The 26,273-nt window shown below is 37.6% G+C and overlaps 1 protein-coding gene across 1 annotated transcript; it reads left to right on the top strand.

The window, feature by feature from the left end:
- The first annotated feature begins 901 nt into the window (after window positions 1-901).
- CIP2A (cellular inhibitor of PP2A) lies at window positions 902-25,844 on the top strand. Its single transcript, XM_042810128.1, has 21 exons — window positions 902-1,053; window positions 3,437-3,584; window positions 4,677-4,789; window positions 6,300-6,394; window positions 6,955-7,051; window positions 8,006-8,128; window positions 8,277-8,422; window positions 9,016-9,091; window positions 9,956-10,183; window positions 10,653-10,812; window positions 11,844-11,985; window positions 12,691-12,790; window positions 13,650-13,768; window positions 14,174-14,366; window positions 15,860-15,934; window positions 16,018-16,128; window positions 17,161-17,357; window positions 18,784-18,897; window positions 22,253-22,335; window positions 22,846-22,985; window positions 23,985-25,844. Exons 1-21 carry the CDS (start codon window positions 907-909, stop codon window positions 24,153-24,155), a joined length of 2,778 nt encoding a protein of 925 aa, XP_042666062.1. The 5' UTR covers window positions 902-906; the 3' UTR covers window positions 24,156-25,844.
- The last annotated feature ends 429 nt before the right edge of the window (window positions 25,845-26,273 follow it).

Raw genomic sequence — 26,273 nt, 5'->3', positions numbered from 1 at the left:
ATATAAGAAAAAGAGGACAACAAAATAAATTCAGTAGGTCAAACATACACAGACCAGATAATCTCAGACATCCCTTCTAATCTCTATGATTCTGTGATTTTGTGAATGTTAGAAAACATTGTGAATATAATAAATGAACGTTCATAAAGCAATAGCTTATGGCAAAACTGATATATGTTGATAAAAAATAGATGCAATAAAAATTCCATTGACATCAATTGATGCTTTAAACTTCTAAATTGTTATTTTGTTCGTGATGTTACTTCTTAGTGGGGATATATGGGTAGTATTTCAGCTATGTCAATTTGTATGAGTATTTGTATTAGTAATATCAGTTAGATTTCTTATTAATACCAGATAGACTTATTTCTTATTATGTATCTTTACTGTTTATTGAAGGACTTTCCTTAGCAGGGTCTGTTGTGTCAGGACAAGGGAAAATGGTTTCAAACTAAAAGCAGGGACATTTAGGTTGGACATAAGAAGTTTTTTACAATGAAGGCGATGAGGTTGCCCAAAGAGGTGGTGGCTGCCCCATCCCTGGAGACAATCAATGTGAGGCTGGACGGGGCTTTGAGCAACATGACCTAGCTGTAGGTGTCCCTGTACATTGCAGAGCCTGAAACTGGGCTATCATTTGTGTCAGACTGCGGTATCACACAGCAGCTCCATGTTTAACTGCATGCAACACTACAGCTTTTACTCAGGCAAACTAACGTCCATCCCGACAGAACTGCCTCACGACACACCACGACAGAACACACCACGGCACCGCCCCTGCCACTCCCATTCCGTGCCTCCGGCAGGAAGATGGCGCCGCTGCCTCCCGCCGTGCCCCGCGGGTAGGCGGGCACTCCCGTTCAGTGGGCGCTGCCGTCAAAATGGCGGCGGCGGCGGGAAGTACGAATGGGGTATGCTGCTCGCGCCTCTGAGGGAACGTTTCGGGGCGTCATGGATGCTTCAGGTTGTATGAAGTCCCTGCTCCTGGCAGCCACGCAGTACCGGGCTGCTAAGACGCCGTCCAACGCTGCTCTGGTCCAGCGCAGCCTGGAGGTGAGAGCGGAGCGCCTTGGTCCGAGCGAGGGGTTGGCCGCGGCGTTCGTTCTCTCGGGCGTAGGTGCGTGAGCGGCTCTTCTCGGCACTGTTCAGTGGCCGCGGCTGGCTCCACTTCTTGGCGGTCGGCCTGGGCTCCGAACTGCCGTGGGCTCGGTCGAATCAGCCTCGAGGCGGCCGCGGCCTCCCTCTCGGCTCAGCGGTTGGAGACTGAGAAACCCCCTGTCGGGGTTGTCTCCTGCGGGGCGGGGGAGGGAGAAACAGCTTATTTCTGTCCCTCGTACTATTGCTTTGTCCTTTATCGTAGCGCTTTATGCTGTTTTTGTATATACATGCACACAGATGTACTGGATGTTTACATATGTGTGTGCTATTCACAGAAGTCAGGCATGTTTCTACTCTCTGGCCCATGAAGATCATTGTGATTTCCCAGCTTAAAAATACAGTTTGAGCGATGAACTTGCCTTGTACCTGCCTTTAGCCGGTTTCAAGTGATGTGTATTCACAGATGCCAGCTGCTGTAGCCACCCATACCTTTTGCTGTCCTGATGCAGCCCTTACAGCTGGCATTGTACTGTGGTGAGTGACTGGGACAGTGACGGAGCTGCTTCATCTGCATTACCTTTCTCAAATTCAGATTTTCTTAAAAATCATAGTTACTAAAACATCAATATAGAAGATGTTATTTGGCTTAGCCCTTCAAGAATTGTGTAGATGTGGCACTGAGGAACATGATTAGTGTGTGTATGGTGGCAATGGATTGATTGTTGGACTACGTAGAATTGCTCAGGTTGGAATGGACCTTCAAGATTATTAAGTCTACCTGCAACCTAACCGTACTATCCTAACTCTAACAACCCTCTGCTAAATCATGTTCCTGAGCATCACATCCAAATGGTTTTTAAACACATTCTGAGGTGGTGACTCAACCACCTCCCTGGGGAGCCTACTCCAGTGCTTAACAACCTTTTATGTAAGGAAGTTTTTCCTCATATCCAACCTAAACTTACTCTGGCACAGCATGAGGCCTTTTCCCCTCATCCTGTCACCAGCGAGAAGAGACCAACTCTGTTCTTGCTGCAATCACCTTTCAAGTATTTGAAGAGAACAATAAGGTCTCTCCTCAGCCTTTTCTTTCCCAGTTCCTTCAGTCTCATAGGGAATAGGGGGATATTCTCCCAGCCCTTCACAAGCATTGTTGCCCTTCTTTGAACCTGCTCCAGCACCTCTTTCTTTATTGAGGTGCCCAAAACTGAACACAGTACTCAAGGTGGGGCCTATGCTAAAGCTAAGTACAGGGGCAGGATTACTTCCCTAGTTCTGCTCATCACACCATTTATGGTACAAGCCTTTGACCTTCTTGGCCACCTGGGCACACTGCTGGCTCGTATTCAGCTGACTGTTCATTGGTACACCAAGGTTCCTTTCTGACAGGCAGCTTTCTAGCCACTCCTCCCCAAGCCTGTAGAGTTGCCTGGGGTCGTTGTGACCAAAATGCAGGACCTGATAATTGGCCCTATTGAAACTCTTATTGTTTACCTTGGCCCACCGATCCAGTTATCGATCCCATTGATACAGATCCCTCTGTAGGTGCTTTCCTCCCCTCTGGCAGATCAACGCTCCCTCCCAACTTGGTGTCACCTGCAAACTTACTGAGGGTTCACCTCAATCCCCTCATCAAGATCATCAATAAAGGTGTTGAACAGAAGCAGCCCCACTGCTGAGTCCTGATTGACACTGCTCGTTACCGGCCACCAACTGGATTTAACTTCATTGACCATAACTCTTTGGGCTCAGCCATCCAGCTGGTATTTCACCAAGCAGAGCATATGCCCATCCAAACAATGGGCAGCCAGCTTCTCCATGAGGGTGTTGTGGGGGACAGTGTCAAAGGCTTTACTGAAGTCCAGGTAGACCACATCGACAGCCTTACCTCTGTCCACTAAGCAGGTCATCTTGTCGTAGAACAAAATCAGGTTTGTCAGACAGGATATACCATTCATAATCTTTTTCAACTTCAGTGATTCTGCAGTTAACTTCCTTCTCTGATCTATTGTAGAAAAGTACACAGAGGATATGGAAAAAAAGAAGTTACATTGTTCTATCATGCATATATAACACAAGTCCAATTATATGCAGGTCTATTACTTTTAATATCCCTTTAAATGGGCTTTTCTTTGACTCAGGATTCCATTTTTCATTATAAGCATAGAGTTCTCACAAAACAGCACCAATCTATTACGACTTATCTTCAAGCGGAATAAAACCTTTGTATTTCAGTCCAGTTCTTCAGAAAAGAGGTTATTGAGTTGAAGTACCAGAGATGCATACAGAGGAATGAGACCTAGCAGTTAAGTAAGTTTTTTCTCCTTTTTATCTCCAGGTAATCTCAGGACTGAAGCTTACAAGATTATTTGCTTCCAACCAGATTCTACCAAGTGAATGTCTTAATTGCCTAGTAGAACTCCTCGAGGACGCTAATATAGATCCTTCTCTGACATTGTCTTTGGTGACTTTACTATCACAGCTAGGTAAGATTTGCATTTTAACATTAAATCTTCGGTCTTAGAAAGAGAAGACAAGGCAGGTGTTGATTCTGTGGCATGTGTGATGAACTTCTTAGAAAAACCAAAGGTATGAAAAATAAGGAGCTTTTCAAGTGCTTGCCTGATCCACTAGACAATACATTCAAGATCAGATAAAGGTGTTAAACCACTGTTCAAAACAGATGTGAAATCATTATTGTGAAATGACAATGTTTCATATTTGTCAGAATTGTCATAGGCCCACATGCTTCAAGTTTCCCAGTTAGAAAACAGATCCTAGAGCCTTTCACTTGTTTGGTGGGGTTGATTTTCTTTCATAGAAGTGTGACTTCTTCATTTAACGATGGAACTCTGTGCTCACCATAACGGCATATGTAGGTTATATGTATGGGGAAAAAATTCTCTTATCCCTCAACTTAGGCTTTCTTGTTAGATATGGGTAGTTCTTTGAGATTTGTTTAGGATGACCCATTGTTTATCTTCTCTTTTTTAATGATTACTGTAAAATGATACATTGTTGGGCTTCATAAATGTATTTCCCAACCTCTTGGATTCTGGAAAACTTTTAAGAATCAGTTCTCCAATTGGTCTGTTGTTTTATCTGAGTTCCTTGTTGGCTATGTCTTTTCTGAGTCTAAGCAGAACAGATTTTTTTTGTATTACTGTTGCTATATAACCTTATCAAGTTATTAGTTTTAGTTTGCTTGCCTATCTTGGCATGAAGGAGGAAACTAATGTCGTTGATTTTGAGCTTTAAAGCTTCTCAAGTGCAGGATTCAAGATTTCAGATAAAGCTTAAACTTTGCTGGGAGGAGATGGATGCTTTCTTCACTGTCCAAACATTTCAAGGAAAGGTCTTAACTGACTGTAAGTTCAGAAGTGAGGTGGAGATTCAAGTGTATAGGAGCTGTGGTTTGTAATTATTTGTGAAATATATTATGGAAAACTGATGAAAGACTTTAGGTTATGCTTAGATCAGTTGCTAAAATGATAATTGCTTTTGCTGTTACATATGATTGTGGGTTGGTGGGTTTTTTTTGTTTGTTTGTTTGTTCTTAAATATTTCTTAAATTCTAGCTTCAGACAATGAGACAAGAGAAGCTCTTCGGGATACCTATAGTCTGACCAGTGTGCTGGCAGGAGTGGTTCATCGAAGTTCTACTAATCTTAGTGATCCAGTCTTATTACAGGTAACAGGAATTAATGCTTAATGTTTGCTTACTGAGTAAAAGTTGACAAGCTGGATGTTTTGTTTGCTGTGTGAGTCTAGTGTGACAGGATTTTAGCACTGCAGATTCTATGTATTCTGTCTGCAATATTGCTTGTGCTTCTTACCTGTTCTAATTCATTTGAAGAAAAAAAGAGAAAACATTTTTAAATTGGAAGCTTCTACTGTGTGACACTACTGATTGAGAGCTTGGAAGCTTATTTTTCATTCTGTTTTTCATTTTATTTTTAATTCATTCTAAGGTTCCTAACAAAAATTTGAATACTGTTTTGTCTAATCAGTAGGTTGGCAATTGTGAAGGAGCAAAGGGCTGTGGCTGCTGGCTCTCTGGAGGTTTGCAGAGTGTATATGCCTCCTTCTCTTTAGTCAGTGGTATCTGCTGTCGAATAAAAGGGACTGTGCTAATGGAAGCCTCCTTTTAGGAGCCTAGTGCAGACATCATTATATTATTGCTTCATTTATTTATTTTCAGTGAGTATGTTACATCTCCCAGGCCAGTTTCACCAACTTGCACCTATAATTTCTGTGTGCTAAACAATAAAGTTGGGCTTTTCTCTCTCCCCTCTCCCCTTCCCCCCCCCTTAAATACATACAGGTTTTCTCATATGTAGGTTTCAGCTTTCAGCATGTATTTGCTGGCCATCTGTGGTCACATCTCTTTTCTGCATATGGAAAGAAAAAAAAGAAGAAAAAAAAAAAAAAAGTAGTTTGCTATCAGCTACATTGCCCTTACTCAGTGGGAAGATTAGTCAAACATCCAGTGCAGTGCAACTTTTCTAATGTTTTGCATATTTCTCAAAGTACTAGGAGTTCCAGAAGCTTTAAGAATCCCACTTGACTTGTCAGTCAAGGGAAAAGATTTTGTAGCCACCAAATAACCCATTTATAAGACCTTTAAGCTCTTATGTCAGCTATTCTACACAGTAAGATTTTATTTCAGCTGCTATCCTTAGCTATGCTGTGGTTTTTGTCATGTCTGAGTATACTCATGTCACATTTAAATAAGTTATATGCCCAATAATCCTGGATGAAAGACAGTACTATCATTAGATCTGTTGGCAGTCCTTACAACACACCTGTTTTACTATAAACATAATTCCTGCTAGAGGCTGCAAAGTGCTTTTGGATTTTTTGTGAAACTTCTAGGTCTTTCACTGACAGAATGGAGAATTGACTGATGAGGAAAAAGGGGAGAATTGGATGGGCTAAAGTTGCCTCTCTGCCAAAATAAAACCTCACTAATATGTTTGGTCTTTTATTAAGTACGTGGAGATCAGTGTGGTAGGATATTACTCAGTGTGCTTGCAGCAGCATGCGTAATTGTGATATTAACATTACAATTGAAAAATGAATTGATTTGTCGTGCTTTATGTCTCTATTTAGTTTCAGCTGTAAGAAAATACCTTATGTACTTAACATTTTTCAGTGAGATTCTGATGGAAAGGCATGTGAATAGCTCTTTATTTCCTCAGAGTATTCAGTTGCTACAGAGGCTAACCTACAACGTTCCCATCTTTTGCGCTGGTGCCAACGTCAATGAACTGATTTCATTTCTAATGCATCATGTGTAAGTTTGTGTTCACTTATCTTTGCTCATGGGAAATACCTAGCTAGGTTTCTAACCTTTCTGAAGCCCGTGAGCCTATTGCACTAACATGGTCTGCAGAGGTTGCTGTGATATTTTTGCTCTGAAGTTGCCAGAGATGTTTCTGGAATACATTTTAAAGGTTGTTAATGTTATGGCTGTGCAACTTTAGGTGGCTGAATATTAATTGGCTTCTTAGCCCATCCCCAGGGAGGGTGAGCTAATGAAGACAAAAGCTAGAAAAAAAAAATCATTCTTGTCACTGTAAACATCCTTCTTCTAGAATAATACAAATTTTGTGCACGTCCAATGACTGTTAGACACCAGCAATAAAGGACCTCTGATAGCATTTATTTTGATACTTGTTCTTCCTCTTAAGCTCAGTTAAAATCTGCCTTAAGTCTGGGGTCTGCAAATGTTAGTTGCACTTTTCTTGGAAGAACGGTAACTTACATACACGAAAAAAGCAATTTTACTGTAACTAATCTCTGGATGCTTTAATGAAAACATCTTTGTTTAAACCTCCGGATTTGTCTTTTAAGTCAGTCCACAGAAGATGAGCTAACAATACCATGCTTAGGACTTCTGGCAAATCTCTGTCGTCACAACTTATCTATTCAAACTCAGATAAAATCTTTGGTAAGTCTTTTGTTTTAGTGGAGTGATCCTTTGACTTAGGGGTGAGAGTGAGTTACTTCACTGAGCTCTTTTTTGCAGCAGTAATAATCCTGACCTTGTTGTTCACTGTTTTGTCAAACAACGGTGGATATTTCTCTCACATTAGAGGATACAATCAGTAGAACTGAAAGCTGTGTGTTCTCTTTTGTTTTTTGTTGCTGTGTTGTTGCACAGGCTTGCATTATGCATTCAGTTATTCCAGCTGTTCTCTACAAGCAAAAGGTGAACCTGATGTTTGAGTATCTCTTCCTTAGAAGAACTAAATGTTGTTATGTTATATATATTTATTCTAAGCTGTAATAAGTTTGGCCTGGAAAGAGACTTGCTCTTTCAAAAGATAAATCAATAAAATACTGCTGATCTTTTAGTGGTCAGGACCTTTGAATCTTCAAATACACATCCAAATCTGATCTATGCAGTGTGTCTGTTCATCAGTCAATGCAAACAGCTTATTTCCTCGGTGGAGGAATACAAACTCGTCTACACGGCACTGAACGTTGTACTACTTACCTTGGAAGAAATGCAGGACAAAAAAAGAAATAACTATGTCCAAGTCTGTTCAAAGAGCAGATAGGAGATAGGGTTAATTTTCAGTGGTTGTTTTATCTTAGAGATGTTAGTGACGTGACTTTCTCGTCAGCCTGTAAAATAATGATGTAATTCCTTCCTATTTTTTTCCATTCTATCCTATACAAATTCAACAAATTCAACAGGGAGTTTAGTCATTTTTGTCATCCTCTGTAACTGTGCAGTAGAAGAATACTAAAATAAATTTCCTAGAGAACATTTGTCATGGCATATTTCTGTGTTATTCATTATTTGTATCTCTTGTTTATAAATATTTGCAATATGTAAGTTTGGTGCTCTTACAGAACAAAATACAGTTTTTAATACCTGTGCTTCTGTGTGTTTTAGAATAATGTGAAGAGTTTCTATCGTACCTTAATAAGTTTCCTGGCGCACAGCAGTTTGACTGTGGTTGTATTTGCACTTTCAATATTATCAAGCCTGACTTTAAATGAAGAAGTAGGAGAAAAAGTAAGTGATATTTTGAAATCAGTTTTATTTTCAAGTTGTTGATAAATCTATTGGCCAAACTCAGAAAATAATTCTAGCTAATTTTTATATGCAAGAGACCTGAGCAAGCAAGGCATGTTCACATGCGTAATTTTATTTTTCCTTTCAGCTCTTTCATGCACGGAATATCCATCAGACTTTTCAGTTAATATTCAATATTGTTGTAAATGGAGATGGTACTCTAACAAGAAAATACTCTGTTGATCTACTTATGGATCTTCTGAAAAACCCCAAAGTTGCAGATTATCTTAGCAGGTATGGCTTCATTAAAAATTCATGGTTGCTTCTTGAGTGTTGCTAGATGAGTATCTGCTCTATCCGAAGCTAAAAGGTTCTTGTGTTACCTGTTTTACACAGAAGCATGAATCAAAACCTGCGCTTTAATTGCTGCTTAAGAAATGTTTAATGATTGTGTTCAGTAATTCTTTGGTCAGTATTGGTGGTCAGACAATCTGATGAATAGCTATCGTTTTTTTTATAGTCCTTCAATATTTTGAAGTGTAGTAGTGCTGGCAAAGTGATAAGAATTTTCCTGCAGGGCATCACAGAGTTGTTATGTGAAATGCTTGTCTACTGGTTCTGCACATTCCGCTAGCCAAACTTAGTTGCTGAACTTCAATCCAAATCTCTAGCAGTAAAAATACTTGTTCTAATTCTGAGAATATTTTTAAAATTTAGCTTATATTGCATTGAAACTACACCATCAAAAGTATTACTGTGCTTGAAGTGTTTGGGGGTGAAAAGAAAATTGGACTCAGGTATTCATTACTTGAACATTATTAGATATTGATACCAAATTATTGATACTAAATTATTTTTTTCCATCTTTGCTTCCATTTGTGCTGTAGATATGAGCACTTCACCTCATGCCTTGGTCAAGTATTAGATCTCCTTCATGGAAAGGATCCAGATTCATTATCTAAGGTACTTCATCAGAAGACCAAGAGGGTACAAGTCATAATATAGTTCCACATCTGAAGCCATAAATAGATTCCTTGTGTGTGAGAACTGATAATGAAGTAAATTGACATAAGGATTCTTTATTGACCCTACAGTGTTTATCAGCTTAAATCTAATTCTTCAAAAGACTTTATGGTTGAATTTGTTTATTTGTGGGTTATTGGTTGTTTTTTTGTTTGTTTGTTTGTTTGTTTGTTTTTTGCTTGGTATTTATTTCCTAGTAGTTCTAAAAGCTTAGAAACACATTATTCCACAGTATGTGGACAATTTGATGTCACGTTGGGTTAAACATTTCTCTATTGCATTCAACTTTGTCTCACTACCACTTTACATAATTAAAACATTGGCTACGTGGTGCTAAATGCTAAAATATGATTTGTCCTGAAAATGTTTCAAAGATATATGTTGACCAATCTTAAACTTTTCTAATCAAAGCATTTTTGCATCATAGTAAATGATGAAAGCTAATGTTTCTATGTATGGTTTTTTTTTGTTGATTATTGGTTATTATTGAGAAATGTGTTGACATGGAGCTTTCCAGGGGTCTTCATCTCACGGCTATCTGTCTGTATCTCAGAATAGCATTTCTACAACTGATGAGTAATTAGAGAGCAGTTGGTCCTTTTTTAAAATTATTTTTAATGACTAGTCTAATGGACTGTGCTGCTGACTTGACTTCACAGAAAAAATATCCTTCATAGAATTCTAAAATGTCAAGAGCAATTGTTTATAACTTAGATATCTCTTAGATTTGTGCCACGGGAGTTGCAATTTTTATATGAGTAGCTGGTTTAGAAGTATTTGAACTCTTTCATTCACTTCATACAGATCTTAGAACTGCTGCTTGCCTTCTGTTCTGTGGTAGAACTGCGTCATACCCTGCGGCAGGCAATATTGGAACCATCTGGCTTGCCAGTCTCTGGAAATACCAGATTTGTGACTCGCTCAAAGACTTTTGAACCATCTGTTGCATTGGTGCATTTGTCAAACCAACCATTGGAAGGCTCTGAAGACTGTTCAGTTCTAGCTCTGCAGCTATTCAAAGAGGTCTTTGAGGTATGAATGCTAATGATTGAGCTTAAAGTGCTACTTAGCTGTTACAGTTTTGCTTTGATCAATTTTTAAGTATTTATTAGTGTTTTACTTGAAAAATGGGACATAAAAATATACCAGAAATGTTTTTAAAATTCCATACTTTATCAAACATCTGTTTTTAAGCACATTAGAAATATATTTTGAGGACTGTATTAGAAAGATATCTTTTCTGAAAATTATGTTGGCTGTTCATGAAGTAGAAACAAAACTATTCAGTACTTGTTTTCAAGGACTTGTAGAAGTGAGTTTCTGCTTTTCCAGCATTATTTGTTAAACTTGATTCTCCAGTATGATACTGGTCATAAGTCTTAAACCTGAAATAGAAATAGTCTGGGAAAACTTGAATACAAGCTTGAATACAAGGAGTAGAATCGACTTGTCTTCCTTATTCTGTAGTTCTAAATATTGACATAAAATTTGTTTATTACAGGATGTTGTTAGTAGTGGGAACAGTGCCTCAGCTGAACACTTTGTGGATCTTTTGCTGCCTGCTCTTCTTGATCATCTTCAGATGCCAGAACAGATTGTGGATGAGCTGTTAGTGAAGAAAAAGTGTGAAAGAATGGTCAAGGCTATTAACGTTCTCACAGATATCCTTTTTTATGTGCCTATTGTCTGCTAATTTATTATTTCTCCACTATCATCTGCTCTAAGGCATTAGAAGAAATATCCATCTTGGGTCACTCTAACAGCTGTTAATGGCAATAACTGTACTAATCTTACTTAGGACTGTCATCTTGAAGGACCCTTAGTAGCTTTATAATTGCTGTGAAATTATTGTGCAGTACAGGGATTCCAAATAAAACATGGTGATTGTTCAACAGTATAGAAGCACTTTACAGATTAAAAAATGAGTGTTTTCTACTGAAATTACAAGAGGCTTTTGGGTGGGCTTCTTCTTAATCGGTGTAATATTTTGGTCTAGCTAAGTCCATTGCAGTGTCCAGCCAAAAATGGTGACAGTTTTCATCAGTGAAGCAAGAGGAAGAATGATGTGAAATTGTTTCTTTTTATACTCCCTGTTTTTAATGGGACTTCTTTCATTAGAATTTAAGAGCAGTTTTTCAATCTAACCTCCTGTCTGTGACAGGATTTGGACCAGATTTGGGGTGAGTTTGGTGAGTAAGCAAATATATCAAGTCATCTTCAAGAATCTAGCTATGAATTCCTTGAGAAACATGCTACCTTCTGCTTCTGTGTTGCTTTTCTGAATTTGGTGTAATGAAATAAGGAGAACACAACTGCAGGATGTAGTCTGGCATCTCAGTTGAATTCTCTGAAGAAGTATCTTGACTGGCTCTCCCTTAGAACTAGTCCTTTTTTTAGGTACTGGTTGTTCAATCCCTCTTGTTCATCTTCTTTATGCAACTCATATTATTGTAGTTTCCTTGGCTGTCTGTTTCCAAGTGCATGCTTTTTTTTAGTTGAACAGTTGAACAGAACAGTTGAACGCTTGACATGTGTGTTAAGCATGACCTGAGAGGTTTATGTAATTGGGCTTCAAAAGCATTTTTTTAGTGTATCGTGCTTTGATATGCTAGCTTCTCTTTTATTATTAAAACAGTGCCTTATGATGCCAATACCTAAGCATAGATAAAGTTTTATTCTTAACTCAGCCTACTGCTGTGTAGAGACGACGTACTGAAAATGCATGCCTCAAAGCTCCTGACTGCCAGCCAATGTGTGTCTCTAATCGAACACCAGTTTACCTATAGTGGGATTGATGCTGGTTTTGGGACCAAGGTAGTGGACTCTAAAATGTGGTGAGCACAAAAATTTATCTAAAATTTAATTTACATAGACTTTTTTGAGAGTTGTGATATTGTTCTAGTAGAAAGTATACCATAGTTGAAATTACTATTTAAATGCAAATAAGTCTACACTGTTTTAAAATCAAATTTAGTATTTTTATACCAATAGGATGTAACATGCTAGTCAGTTCAATGAATAAACCTAGCCTAAACATTCTAGTATTGTTTTGTGTGTAGGTTGGAGTTCCATTTATGTGGTACAGTGATTTTTAAATCTCATCCACAAGTTTATCTGAGTTGTTGCTTTTCAGAAACAATATCATCCACCAGTACTGGGGAAACAAGGAAGCTATGGTTGCAGTGGGGGGAAAAAAAAACCAAAACAACAGAAAACACATCCCTTCAGTTCAGAGTCATTGACTTGAATGTCAATAAAACTAATAGTTATATTCCCAATAAAATAAATTGACCTGTGATTAAAACCTCTTTACTTTCAAGGTGAAAGTGCTTTAAGCTTCACTGCTATCCACAGTATGCTGGAAAAGCTCAACAGAGCATCTAAGGAGCTGAATGATCTCTCATGGTATTGGCACTCATGCCTTGCTAGAGATGGTTTATTTATGAAGGTACATGTTTGCTTTGTCTTAATTTATTTATCAGTGCTGATCTGACAAATTTGTTTGCCTTTTTTCCACTTTGCTTTTGTGTATCTAAAAGCAAACTTGCTGCTGATATTATTTTGAAAACACTTGATCTTATGAGCAGACTGAAGCAGGATGTACCTGGTATGGAAGTCAGCTTCTACAAAATCCTACAGGTATGAGTTTAAAGCGTCTTATAAAGTAGAATGTCTTATAAAGGGTATCTGTGAAGGAAAGTATTTTGGAGCTCTAGTCATTCTAGCTCTGAATCTTTTTTCATGCTTATCTCTGTCACGCTAAAAATTTTAGGGAAAAGCTACAGTTCTTAAAGATTGAGAACTTAATCTTGTTAATTCTTCTAAAACAAGACTAATTTGCTATTACATCTCTTATTTCAGTAAAGCACGTGAAATATTTCAGTTGCCTGTTAAGAATTATCCTTCTAAAGCCACATTAGGATTGTGGTTTGAGGGTAGTGAGGGATAAGAAAAAGTTAACACAGCTATGTAGTTGAATAGCTTCTGAGGTTATTTAGCATGAAACATATCCACCTACTCTGTGACTTTGCACAGGTAAGTATTTGGTTTCTGTTGGTCAAGATGTTTGCTCTGTAGATAGAAAATAATCTGGGTAATCAAGCATTTCATATTGTTTGGAAGAGTTTTCTTTGAAGAATGGGAATTGTTTACAGTGAGAGTTTCAAAGTTATTGGAAAATCCTCATAAAACTTAAGCTTGTGACTCTTTATGATGAAAATCAAGCAGATGAAAATTTGAAGGAATTATGTAGTCTCTTTATGGGTCATGCTGACTAACGAAAACAAATTTCTAAACACTTCAAAATGTGAAGTGTGTTTTTCTTTTTTAAATCGTTTCATTAATCTTAGTGTTCTGAAATGTAGAAGAGCAGTATTCAGAAGGGTAGATTTGTGTCTGTTCTCATAGGCCTTGGTATTGTGATGTCTGGGGTTGTTTTTTTGTTGTTGTTTTTTTTGACTGTTATGTATTGTGCTGACCAAAATAGTTTCTTGTTTAGGATCAGCGCTTGATTACACCTTTGACGTTTGCTTTAACGTCAGACTACAGAGAACAAGTCCAAGTAGGGCTTAGAATATTGTTTGAGGCTGCACCCTTACCAGATTTTCCTGCTATAGTGTAAGTTTATTTTTGTGATAATCTAATAAGATTTGATGTTTTTATAACCTTAGTGATGCTCACGTTTCTTGAGTTATTACTTCCAGTTTATATGAGACAGAAACTTTAAGAAAAATTGTCATTTCCTCCTAATCTAAAGGTAAGAGACAGTAGTGGTTTTAGAGGCTGGAGGAGGTGGTACTGACTGGTACACAACTAACAGCGGATCCTTGACAGTATAATAGTGACTTCTGTACCTCAGGATTAACTTTTCTCAAGTTTGTGTGGTAATTCAAATGTAATTATTTCTCTAGTCTGTCTTTTCAATGAAAGATAAGTTAATTATGCTGTGAAATATTTCTCGTCTTCAATCCTTGCAGCAGTCTTTGAAGCAGATTGTTTTTAATATCAGTCATGTTTTCACAGGCTTGGTGAAAGCATTGCTGCAAATAATGCTTACAGACAACAGGAAAAAGAACACGCATCAAAAAGAATCCAACTGCAGTCACCCTTGATCAGCAACATTACAGTGAGAAGTTCTTCATCTTGTGCTAATGGTGATGAATCCACAACTCCAAGTGTTCAGGAATTAATACAAAAACTTCATTCTGGACTAGAAGTTAGTATAATTTTATGTTATCTTTGCTACATATTTGACTGTTTTTAATCAGAGTATTAGGCTACAGTGTGTATATCAGTTGAGCTCAGTTTATGTTCCTACCTTTTTAAGAGTTCTTCTACTGAGCTCCTGAGCAGAGGTCAGTGATGTTTCTTTGTGAAGTATTTTAAGTTGGGCTCCCTTGTTGGAATTCCCTTCTCTGATTGGGTTTCCCACCCCTTTCCTAAATGCTGGGTGTGGAGGTAGGTGTCAGATATAGTTGCAAGTAGCTGGAGTTGGTGGGGTGTGTACAGGGAGTTCCCCCTTCCTAAGTGCGTGGCTCTGTATGCATTAATGGAAGTCAGCACAGTCAAAGTACCTAATGGCATTACATGCAGCAGCTCCCAGTCTTGTGACAGCTCATGCAGCTCTTTAAATTTTTGAAGTAGAGAAAACATTAGTGTTCAATGAATCTTTTCTTAGGCCTTCTAAGTAGTAGAACTTTCCTTTAACAGTGCATTAATTAAAAATTAGTTTACATGATCACTTGAAATACCTGATGCTTCATTAGTGTTCCACGAGGCTCAAATATGTATAAAAACATATGAATCACTTTCAGTAGTATTACTGCGGAGAGAAAATGAAGGGAACTTACAGAAGCTTTTCTTGTAGTCAGTTCTATGTGCTTTTATGTGTTACTGCATCTTTGCAAGCAGGAAAAGAAACTGGAGCTATGTGGGAGCTACTATTAATATGCCCAAAAGTATATATCTTGCACAATGGTTCAAAGCAGTGCAGAGAGGGTACATTTTTATTAGGTGTCCATTTTATGAACAGAGAAATAGCTTACACTTAGTCCCAGGAGAGAGCACATGAATGCCTGCTCAAAATTGGCATTATTATAGTACTGCCTAAGGGAAAAAAAAATCCTAAAGTTACCCAGTTGCATACTTCCTTGACTCGGGCATATTCTGATGAACTAATTGACTTCTTGAACAATACATGTGAAGTACTCCTCTAGTAATTTGATGGATTAAACTAACAATTTTTGTTCCAGTTAGTATTCTTTCAGAGCTTCAACCTTTTCTGATGGTCTAAATGCTGAGAAGGCTGTGTATTGTGAACAGTATTTTCATCTTTGCATTTTTGGTTGTTGATATTGAGGCAAATGTTCTATGAGGGGATTGCTAATTCTGCAGCAAAGAATAGACCAGTAGCAAAGAATAGGAGCAAAGTTACAGTCATTATATTATCTTTTCATAGTGTATGATTGATTTGACTTGATAGGCCTCTGCCTCTGAAGATGAGTAATCTTCACCCTAGTAAACTTATTTTACAGGCTTTCTGCAAGAGTCAAATGAATATAATTAAGTAGTCAGTCTCAGAGATTAATATAAAATTAAAAAAAACTCTAGTGGACAGATTAAAGTTCACAAAACTAAGCTTTTCAGACACATTATCTGTCCAAGTAAATGCAGATTTATAGTAGCAGTAATTGCAAAACGTTTCCACAGGTTAAGGAACCAATCACTGACGTGAGGATTTCTGACATAATGGATATCTATGAGCAGAAGCTTTCATCATTAGCTGTGAGTACAACCTAATGTGTATGGATACGATGCTGTTGGTAGATTCAGATTATGTTAATGAATAACATTCTTCCTTTGCACAGTCAAAGGAAACTCGGCTTCAAGACCTTTTGGAAGCAAAGGCTCTGGCTCTGGCTCAGGCTGACAGACTGATGGCCCAGTACCGATGTCAAAGGGCTCAGGCAGAATCTGAGGTGAGCATGATCTCCTTCTGGGATTCTGGTATCATAGAATCATAGAATGGCCTGGGTTGGAAGGGACCTCAAGGATCATGAAGTTCCAAGCCCCCTGCAGCAGACAGGGCTGCTAAACTCCATATCTAATACTAGACCAGGCTGCCCAGTGCCCCATCCAAGGCCTTGAACACCTCCAGTGCCAAGGCATCCACAGCCTTTCTGGGCAGCCTGTTCCACCACCTCACCACTCTCTTGGTAAAGAACTTCCCCTTGACATCCAACCTAAATCTTCCCCCCTTCAACTTAAAACCATTTCCCCAGTGTTTTGGGGCAAAGTAAAGACTGTCTGGGTAGCTTTGACTGTATTTGCACATGTGGAAACCCTATACTGTTTAACTAACCTATACTTAAAAATTAGGACAATCTTAATTTTCATTGTAACAATGCAAAGAAAAACGAGATGTTTCTTTGGAACTCTTTTCTTTAATGCCCTTTCATATTAGAAGCCAACAAAACCGTCTTACTGTACGTGAACATTTGTTAGCCATTAGTGTTATTTAATGGTAGTAAATTCAAAAATGAATAAAACCACTAATTAGTATTCTATGTAAATATTACTGGTACATGATGAATGGTTTACTGTTTGTGCCTTTTAACTACTTGTCATTTCATACGAAGACTAACTCTCAAATATATACTGCAGTGATGCAAGCTTTATTTGAGGTGTGCTATGAAGGTTCGTAATTTCTGTTATTCAAATAAAGATTTGATAATTTGGGTTGCAAATTATGGAAGCCATGGCTAAACTATATCATATTTTACTTTCTTTTTTTCTTCACTTCTAGCACTGGCTATAGAGGGAGCTGAAGGAAATTAGAATGAATTAATTAATTTGTATTTAATACTAGGAGACATAAACTATTTTCTTAACGTAGCTGATGGCATTTTAGTGTTAGATGTATGACCTCAAATATGCCTATTAAGACATGATTTATAAGACAGAAATGTTTATAATTGCTTTTTCTCTTGGGGGGTGTTTTCCACTGCAAGGCCCGAACTCTTGCTGCAATGCTGAAGGACGCAGAACGAAAAAATGAAGAACTTAATGTTTTGCTGAAAGCTCAGCAGGTAGAATCTGAAAGGGCACAGACTGATATTGAACAGCTCTTTCAACACAACAGGAAATTACAAACAGTTGCTGAGGAACATGAAATGCTAAAAAAATCATCAGTTGATCTTCTTCAGAGGTAAGAAGCTCAGGATCTTAAAAGAAATTTGAAATATTCAGCTAGAATGATGAAGGTCCTCAATGGCCTGGTTAAACTGGATGAGAACTGAAGTAGTAGATGTTGAAGATCTAATTCAGGGAATGACAAGAATTTTGTGTATTGCTTTCTAAAACAAACCAACAGAGCTTAATTTCTAATGGTTCTACAGCATGTTCTTGGCTTCTTTCTTTACCTTTTATGCTGTCTTGATGACATGCTATAAACTGTCTAGAGAAACAGTCAGCAAAATATGTTTGTTTAATGTAGGAGTTTGTATGTTTGATTGCTTCTGTAGTAAGCCTGACTGAAATCAAGTGATGTAGGGAGGAAAGATGTATTGTGTGTGTCTTAAATTATTTATAAGCATTATTTCCTCAGGATTGTAGGCTAAAAAACACCTAAGGCATGGGAGAAATAAAAAGTACGTAAGGGTAGAAAATTTTAATGGAGAAATAACATGCTTAGGAAGAATAAAGGCTCAAAAGAGCTTTGGCATCTCAACTTGCATGAGTTGTTTTCATCACTAGGTGTCAGCAAGGCAAAGAAGCTGGTAAAATTGAGAGCAATTTACTTGCTTTACAACAGGTGCAGGAATTGTATTGGAAATTTTGAAGTTATATCTCTGCCAATAGTAGTCATTCAAGGAGGAAAAATGTTTGTTCAGGAAAATCCGCAATGGACAAGATGCATACATCTGGTATAGTCACTGTGGAAGTTCCTCCTTTTCTGCTTGAGTTGTATTTAATTGTATGTTCTATGAGCAATTGTTTGGAAGAAAGCATCTTTTAATCTATTATGTAAAAGCTGTAAATTCCCAAAGTTGGAATAAAATAGCTTAGTGATTTTTGCACTGGTTTTATAAAGTAAAAACTTGCTTTCTCAATCTGCAGACTTTAAGTGCTGTTCCTTAAACATAACCAGAAAGCTGACATGGGAGGAGAGAGTTTTCCTTTCGGAAAGCAGTAAAGTGATTTGCTTTAAGCGTGAGATGTGCCTCAAACTTTTGTAAATTGCACTTTGCACCATCTTCAGTATTTTCAAGTTCCAGAAACTTGAGCACTGTAGAACTGAAAGGTGTCTCAGAGGATCTCTTAAAAAAAAGTGACTACAAAAAGTTTATTTGTAACATTTTGTTCATATCGAACATTTAAATACGTCTCTGTTGTTTTGTTTTTTTTTTTATTCTTGAAGAGTTTTATACTGGAGGAAGGAGGGAAGATCAATAATAATTAATGAAGCTTTTTTTTTTTCCCCCCAAGAATGTACATTTAAAAAATGTGTCTTGTTTTTAACTTGAGTGGAATGGCTGAACAAGAGAAGTCAAGTATTTTTTTTTACAAACTATTAAACTAAAAGCTTTTCAAAAGCACTTATCTTCAACCATAAGCCTCTAATTTATTTGTAGGTATGAAACAACTGAAAGACAACATAAAGATCTACAGATTACATGCAATTCCCTAAATAAGGAAATTGAAGCAATGAAGAAACAAAATGAATCACTGAAGCAGCAGAATGACAGGTAAGTTAGGTTCAGTCTCTAAGCAAATTAAAGAAAAACAGTAAAATTAAATAGCACTTCAGCATTCAATTTGTCAATTATCTGTGCTTCAAGTAGAATATTAGAGGTCTATTATCCGTCATATTTGAAAGGTCATGGCAGTCTGGTGAAATTCCCACTGACTGGAAAAGGGGAAACATATTTCAAGAAGGGAAAAAAGTAAGATCCAGGGAAGTACAGGCCAGTGAGTCTCACTTCTGTGTCTGGCAAGATCATGGAGCGGATCGTCTTGAAGGCCTTACTAAGGCTCATGGAAAATAAAAACAAGGTGATTGTTGCTAACCAACATAGTTTCACCAAGGGTAAGTCATGGCTGACTAACTTGGTGGCCTTTTGTGATGGAGTTACAGCATCAGTGGCTAAAGGAAGAGCAACTGATGCCATCTACCTGTGCAAAAGTGTTTGGTACTGTCTGACATGACATCATGGTCACCAAATCACCAAATTGAAAAAAAAATGATTTGATGGATAGACTGTTGGCTGGATAAGGAATTGGCTGGATGGTCGCACCAGTACAGTCATTGTCTCGGTGTTCAGGTGGAGACCGGTGATGAGTGGCGTTCCTCAGGGATCACTGTTGGGACCGGTTTTATTTAACATCTCTGTAGGTGACATGGACAGTGGGTTTGAGTGCACCCTCAGCAAGTTTGCAGATGACACTGAGCTGAATGGTGCAGTTGATGCACCAAAGGGAAGGGATGCCATCCAGAGTGGCCTGGATCGGCTTGAGAGATGGGTCCTTGAAGTTTAACAAAGCCAAGTGCAAGGTCCTGCACCTGGGTTGGGGCAGTCTCAAGTACATATGCAGGTTGGGTGGAGAATGGCTTGAGAGCAGCCCTGAGGAGGAAGATTAGAGGTTGTCAATTGATGAGAGATTCAATATGAGCCAACAATGTGTGCTTGCAGCCCAGAAGGCCAACCATATCCTGGGTTGCATCCAGAGAAGTGTGACCAGCAGGTCGAGGGAGGTGATTCTGCCCTTCTACTCTGCTCTCGTGAGACCCTATCTGGAGTACAGCTTTCAGTTCTGGGGCCTCCAACACAAGAGTAACATGGAGTTGTTGGAGCAGCTCCAGAGGAGAGCTGCAAAGATAATCAGAGGGCTGAAGCACCTCTCCTGTGAGGACAGGCTAAGAGAGTTGCAGCTGTTCAGCCTGGAGAGGAGAAGGCTCTGAGTAGACCTTATAGTGCCCTTCCAGTACCTGAAGGGGGCCTACAGGAAAGCTGGGGAGGGACTTTTTACAAGGGAAGGTAGCAACAGGACATAGGGAAATAGTTTTAAACTGGAAGAGGATAGATTTAGATTAGATATTACGAAGAAATTGTTTAGTATGACAGTAGTGAGACTGGAACAGGTTGCCCAGCAAGGTTGTGGATGCCCCCTCATTGGAAGCATTCTAGGCCTGTCTGGATGGGGACTTTGAGCAACCTGTAGTATGAGGTGTCCCTGCCTATAGCAGGTGGTTGGAACTAAGTAATTGTGAAGGTCCCTTCCAACCCAAACCATTAAATGATTCTAAGTGTAGCTAGAAGAAGTAATAGATCCTTTAGAGTGGTTTTCTATGTGTATATTAGATGAGAATCTGTATTAGTGATTTCTGTGATTTTTTTCTCTTGTGTCGGTTCAGAGCAGGAGGGGATCCCTACAGACTGCAGCAACAGTAGGAATTTAAAAAACAAATGAAAAGAAGTCATTTTGGGAGTGGGTTTTTGTTGGAGGGGAGGAGAGAGTGTCTTGGTAGTTACTGAATTCTTAAATGTTGTTGTGAGCCAAGATTTTCACATATTCCTTTTTGTCAAACAACCTTTAACAGAAGGGTTGGATCAATGATCTCTAGAGGTCCAACCCCTACAATTCTGTGATTCTGTTTTCTGGAAGAAAAAGAGAATAGGGACAAGGCGGGGGGGGGAAAAAACCTAATAAATTAATACACTTTAAAATTATACTAGAAATAGGGATGACTGACATTCCATCCTTGGTGCTTCAACTATAAAGCTAGCGCTACTTCTTTCTTGTTGAGAACAAATTACAACTTTTTTCTTTCTGATGGCTTAAGATAGAGACTTGGTGTATCTTTCACCCTTTTAGCTAAATAAGTAGGGCTCTTATTTGAGAACTTTTGTTTGATACTTAATTTTGCAGAACACGTTTTTAAAATATGCTTACCGTCAGACCCTATATTCACTTCAGAGATAAAGTGCTATCCTTGATTTCAAAGTTCACTTCATCCTTCCAGCTTCTTGCCTTGTTTAGTGACTGGGACTGCTCTTGACTTCTGCCTTGAGTTCTGATTCAAATGGAAAACTTTCATTGAGATGCATTTGCTTGTGAATAAATGTGGGCGCCTACTTTCATTGGAGCAATATGCAGCTGAGTATAATTGGGGAAGTGTTCTGAGAAGGATCTCCCTTTTTTAAGGCAAATGGGATAGCAGTTGCTGTATAAATATTCTTGATTAGTTACATAAAACAGACTGAACTATCCTTTTCCCCTCTTGTTGCCAGAGGCTGCAGATAAGAAAGTGGATAAACAGGCCAGCAAGAATAACAATAGGTGTCACCTAAATGGGGCAAATGGGAGATGGAATATGCCTTAGAAGTTAGATGGAATATGCCTTAGAAGCTAGCTAGCAATGGAGACAGTAAATTAACTTAATGGAGTTTGAAGTGCTTGGGTTACAGCTGTAACGCTGGCGGATGACAGTGCCTATATATTTTGTAAGATCTAAATATTATTCTAACTAGTAAAGACTGCAGCAAACTTATGTATGAGCTGCAGTGAGGTCTTTTGACACTTCATTTTTTTTCCTGCATGTTGCACAGTTGTTTGGAAATGTTTAGTGTGGTATCAGAAAATCCTTATGCACAGAGTGTGCACACAGATGATAACACTTACCTGAAACAAGGTTTTAGTAGTGGCATTGTCAATTCAGGAGCGTACCAAGAGCTAAAAGCCCGTATTGTCAGTCACTAATGGCAGTGAATTCTGACTCAGGTTGAAAGGTGATTTCATTTCTGCCATGTGATCTTGAATGTCTTGTGGCTGTAATCAAGAGCAACAGTCTAGGCTGTAGCAAAAAGAAACATTTCCAGAAATTTCCACATTGTCTTAGATTAAGGGAGATAAATAATTTTCATGGGAGGGAAAAAAGAAAAAGACTGGGCTCACACCCTGCAAATTCATCTTTTTGTTGATTTGATTTTTAAGCTCCTGACAAGAGTTACAAATGATGTGAAAATCGTTTTAGCTTTTTAGAGCAAAAAAATGGTGATGTATTTTGCTTTGGGAATTAAAAATTTCTCTCTTCAATATTAGGACTGCTGCACAGTTGGTAGAATCTGAAGAACATAGAAAACAACTACAGCAACAGCTACATGATAGAGATAGCAAAATAGCAAGTAAGTCATTTAACTAAAAAATCATTATACCTACAAAGCTCAATTTAAAAGATGCTGTTATGTGCTGTAGAAAAGCAGCAATGTTTTTCTTAGTAACCTGTAAATCTAAAAGGTAGCCAGCCATGCGTAATTTGACAGTTGATGAGACAGATATATCTTTGTGTATTTAAGAAAATATAGATATATTTTTCCAAGACTATATAAATATATTTTTTCCAAGACTATATTGATTTCACTAAATCCATACACAGCATGATTTGTGCTTTCTCTTCACAGCATGTCCATTTAGACCCATTTTCTGTGGGAATCGCAACTTGAAAGAGTTCAATTTAACTCTTCAGCAAGTACCAAAAAACAACTGCTAAAACTTAGCAGTAGGTGGCACTCAGTAGTGCACTTATTAGCAGCTATGTTCAGTACTAAAAATGTGTATATACTTGTTTCTGAGGCAATACGGTATCTCTTTTTTAAGATGGACAACTCATGTTTTAACATGTTGTTTTTTGTAAGGCTTGCAACAGAAAATGAAAGTTCTGGAAGAAAAACTGAAAGCTCAACAGAAAGAAAAAAACAATATGGAAGAAACTGTTGATGTTCTTAGAAAGGAGTTGAGCAAAACAGAACAAGCGAGGAAGGAACTGAGTATTAAAGTAAGGAATTATTTCCACCTGCACGCTAGAGACTGGAGTTTTAAGTATCTATATGACTGATAGAGCTGAACAATCATTATTTCGGTTTCGAAATGACTCAATAAAACTAGAATTGACCCTATAGTGAAGAAGAATGAACTCTTAATTATATAACTTTTGAGTTTCTAATAGCTGAGCTTGAATTTAAGAGCAAAGTCAGAGTCTAAGGGCTGTGTGAAACATAGTCTACATTGTATTTGGAAAGAAAAAAAAACTGTGGCGCAATATTAAGTAAGTAAACAGCACATTCCTCTTCAGTTTCTAGTTGTCTACTGTGAGTAGAGTTATTATATATATAAAATCTGAGTTATTTGTTGTTTTTTTGTTACTGTTTTTTTCCTTCCCCTTTCTTGCAGTCTGCATTAGGATACTGCATAGGGATGTACCAAAACACTTCTGATTTTCTTGATATTTGAAATTCTAATAAAACATTTAATTTTCATCTCCAAGAAAAAGAATGTCTTCTCTCAAAGCAGAAATAGAGACCAGTTTGGCCATACTCCGAAGTTAACAGGATAATGTGTGGTTCATTTTACATAAAAGCTAATCAGTAATCAAAAAGAAGTATGCAGTCTGTCAAAGCATTTACAGTATTCCCACTCCCTAGGGCAATGCTATGTAGTATACAGCAAATACTTCCCATCTTCTTGGTAAATATTTATCAGTGTGTGGACTGAAATGAAACATGGATGGATGAACTGTGAACATTCTTGTTACTTAAGTAGAAGAATGATCAAGTGGGGTTTAGTGCATCCCATTGGTATGCAATGTTTTGAAGTGCATCAGTTGCTGTAAAACGTCCATGTACACCAAATGTACACCTGAAGAAAGTATTTCTGAGACAAAGTTGTAATTAATTGCTTGCTTAAACTCATCACCAGACTACTTAGCTTTTACTGTGTTTGTATGTTTTTTCAGTTAATGATGGAGTGAATAGTAACGTTTCGGCTGTTTCTGCAGGCATCTTCTCTGGAAGTTCAAAAATCCCAATTGGAAGTACGCTTGGAAGAAAAAGAAGCACTTGTAAAATTACAGAAGGAAGAACTGAACAAACATTCCGCTATGATTGCAATGATTCACAGCCTAAGTGGTGGCAAGTTAAGCACAGAAGCAGTGAACCTCAGTTTATAGGGCTCTTGTCATCTAGGTTATAGTAGGAAATACATATGAATTAACGTATGTACAAAAACTTTTTAAAACATGAAGCTAATATACTATCTGGCTAAAGAACAGTCACCTAAAAACTGCAGTAGCTCAATATCAATTGAGAATAAAAGATAGAATTATGGAAGTTTTTTTTGAAAACACCGAGCTACTGTACAGCAAATAGATGTTCTGACGATCTTGGTAGATCTATTATTTATTTGTACTGGGACTTGGATATAACTGTTGTTGGTGACTAACCTTCCTAAGTGGATAGATAGCAAAATGGGAGTCACTCAGCCTTTTTGTTAGTTTACTCTGCTATTGGCCATCAGGAAAGCATTTTTCATTGGGTAAGTGCTTTCATCATTTAATCTTGATAATTTTCACTCTTCTGAATACCACCTATTATTTGTGCAGCGTTGCTTTCTGATGCCTAAGGCACAAGAATAGAAATGAAATGGATTATGTTAATTAGAATGTGTTATATTGAAAGCTGTTTTTCAGCATATTAGTGCAAATACTTCCTGAAATAAATATGCGGATGTGTTTCTAATTTTGAGGAGATTAATTTGAGGAAGCAGAGCACTGAATTTGAGTGATTTTTTTTTTTTTTTTTTAAAGTAGAAACGTTTAGAGAAAGCATGCTAAAATGAAATGCATGAATGCAAAAATATTTCTTAAATACTAGGTAATGCTTTCCTACATCACTTTTTTCATTCTTTCAAAAGATTCCGCAGTTTTTTAACAATCCTATCTGATACTTTGTTAGCTGCTGTCAACGTTGCCACTTTCTGCTCAAACAGGATTTCATATATTTTTTTTATAGCATAACTATTTAGGAAATTTCTTCTAAAGGATACTTTCATATGCATGGCTGAACACTTTCCTGTCCTTAGTTCAGATATGACATGAATGTCTTTTAGCAGTTGTCAGAATTACTTCATTAATATATGTATTTTGGTAGAACTACCAGAGTTTATTTCATATATGTCCTCTTCTGTAGCATTATTGGTTTTATTTGTATCTTATTTGTTATGACTAGGTCTTAAAACCTTCCGTTGTGTTGCAGACGTTTTACTGAATCTGCTCAATTCACAACTAAGTATAATGTTGTGCATTCACTTGCAATTATACAAGTCATATGAATTGTATCTATTTTAACCTGTTTCTAAAATGTACTTATTTTTATGTCTTAATGTCTACAGCTTTAACTTATGGTTGTTCTGGTCTCCGTGAAGACTAGGTGAATAAAAAACAAATTGCTCTGTGTCTTATGTATTCTGTTAAGTGAGGTAAATTAGTATATAAAACATGTTGTTTGGCTCCCTTTTTGCATAAAACATCATTGTTGCTTAGAATGGTCAGAAAATAGGTGTTAAAAATGCTGAGTTGAGGGTTTCTGTTAGTTTTGCAAACCCAATTGGGAAAGAAAGCCTCATTAACTATAAATTTCTACTTTAGTGTAGTGGATTAAGAACTTTGAGAGTCAAAGTAAGTTTGCAGACATGAATTCGTTACTATTTCAGTCTCTTGGTCACAGGGAAAGGGCAGCTGAATGCTTTTTTTTTCTCACTTTCTGCCACAAGCTACTCTTAAAAAAAAAAAAATCAAGTAGAAAATGTCAAGCATGTTACTAATTAAACTGATAAATGATGGTTTAACTTTGATTTCAGATGGTGCACTGGAGGGCCAAAATGGCATGCTGCTCAACAAAGTAAGGTTATACTGTTATGAGGCTCATGGGCCCAGAAAATATTAGATGACGAATCCTTGGAGTTTACATTATAGAATCCACAGTAAAATATTTGTATTGTGGTATACAAATATTGATTGTTGCTTTTTTTTTTTTATTATTTCCCTTGGAAAAATGTGCTGTGTCAATATGCTTTTCTAAGCCAAGTGTCACTGAACTCTGTTGGGACACACTACAGATAAATGTGTAGACATGTCTAGCTGCATTGACAGTATTTCTGTGTGCCTTCCTGGCAGTGTTTTCTCAGTCAGTAATGAGTAGTAGATAACAGAACTAGCAAATAAATTGGTTTCTATTTAAAATTTTCTTCAAAATATGTAGCACTTCTCACTGTGTTGTGTTGATACAGC

This window comes from Centrocercus urophasianus, unplaced genomic scaffold (assembly GCF_019232065.1).
Source record: "Centrocercus urophasianus isolate 14NV4802_14NV808 unplaced genomic scaffold, USGS_Curo_1.0 seq_12, whole genome shotgun sequence".
NCBI classification, from domain to species: Eukaryota; Metazoa; Chordata; class Aves; order Galliformes; family Phasianidae; genus Centrocercus; species Centrocercus urophasianus.
The sequence above is the reverse complement of the archived record's forward strand: the minus strand, read 5'-3'. Positions and strand labels throughout refer to the sequence as shown.

Bases quoted from the DNA above. Each gene is read 5' to 3' on its own strand.
- CIP2A (XM_042810128.1), top strand. From the start codon at position 907: ATGGGGTATGCTGCTCGCGCCTCTGAGGGAACGTTTCGGGGCGTCATG. The intron at 15,935-16,017 runs GTGAGTACAACC...TCCTTTGCACAG, and splicing joins AGAAGCTTTCATCATTAGCT to TCAAAGGAAACTCGGCTTCA. The intron at 22,986-23,984 runs GTAAGGAATTAT...CTGTTTCTGCAG, and splicing joins GGAAGGAACTGAGTATTAAA to GCATCTTCTCTGGAAGTTCA.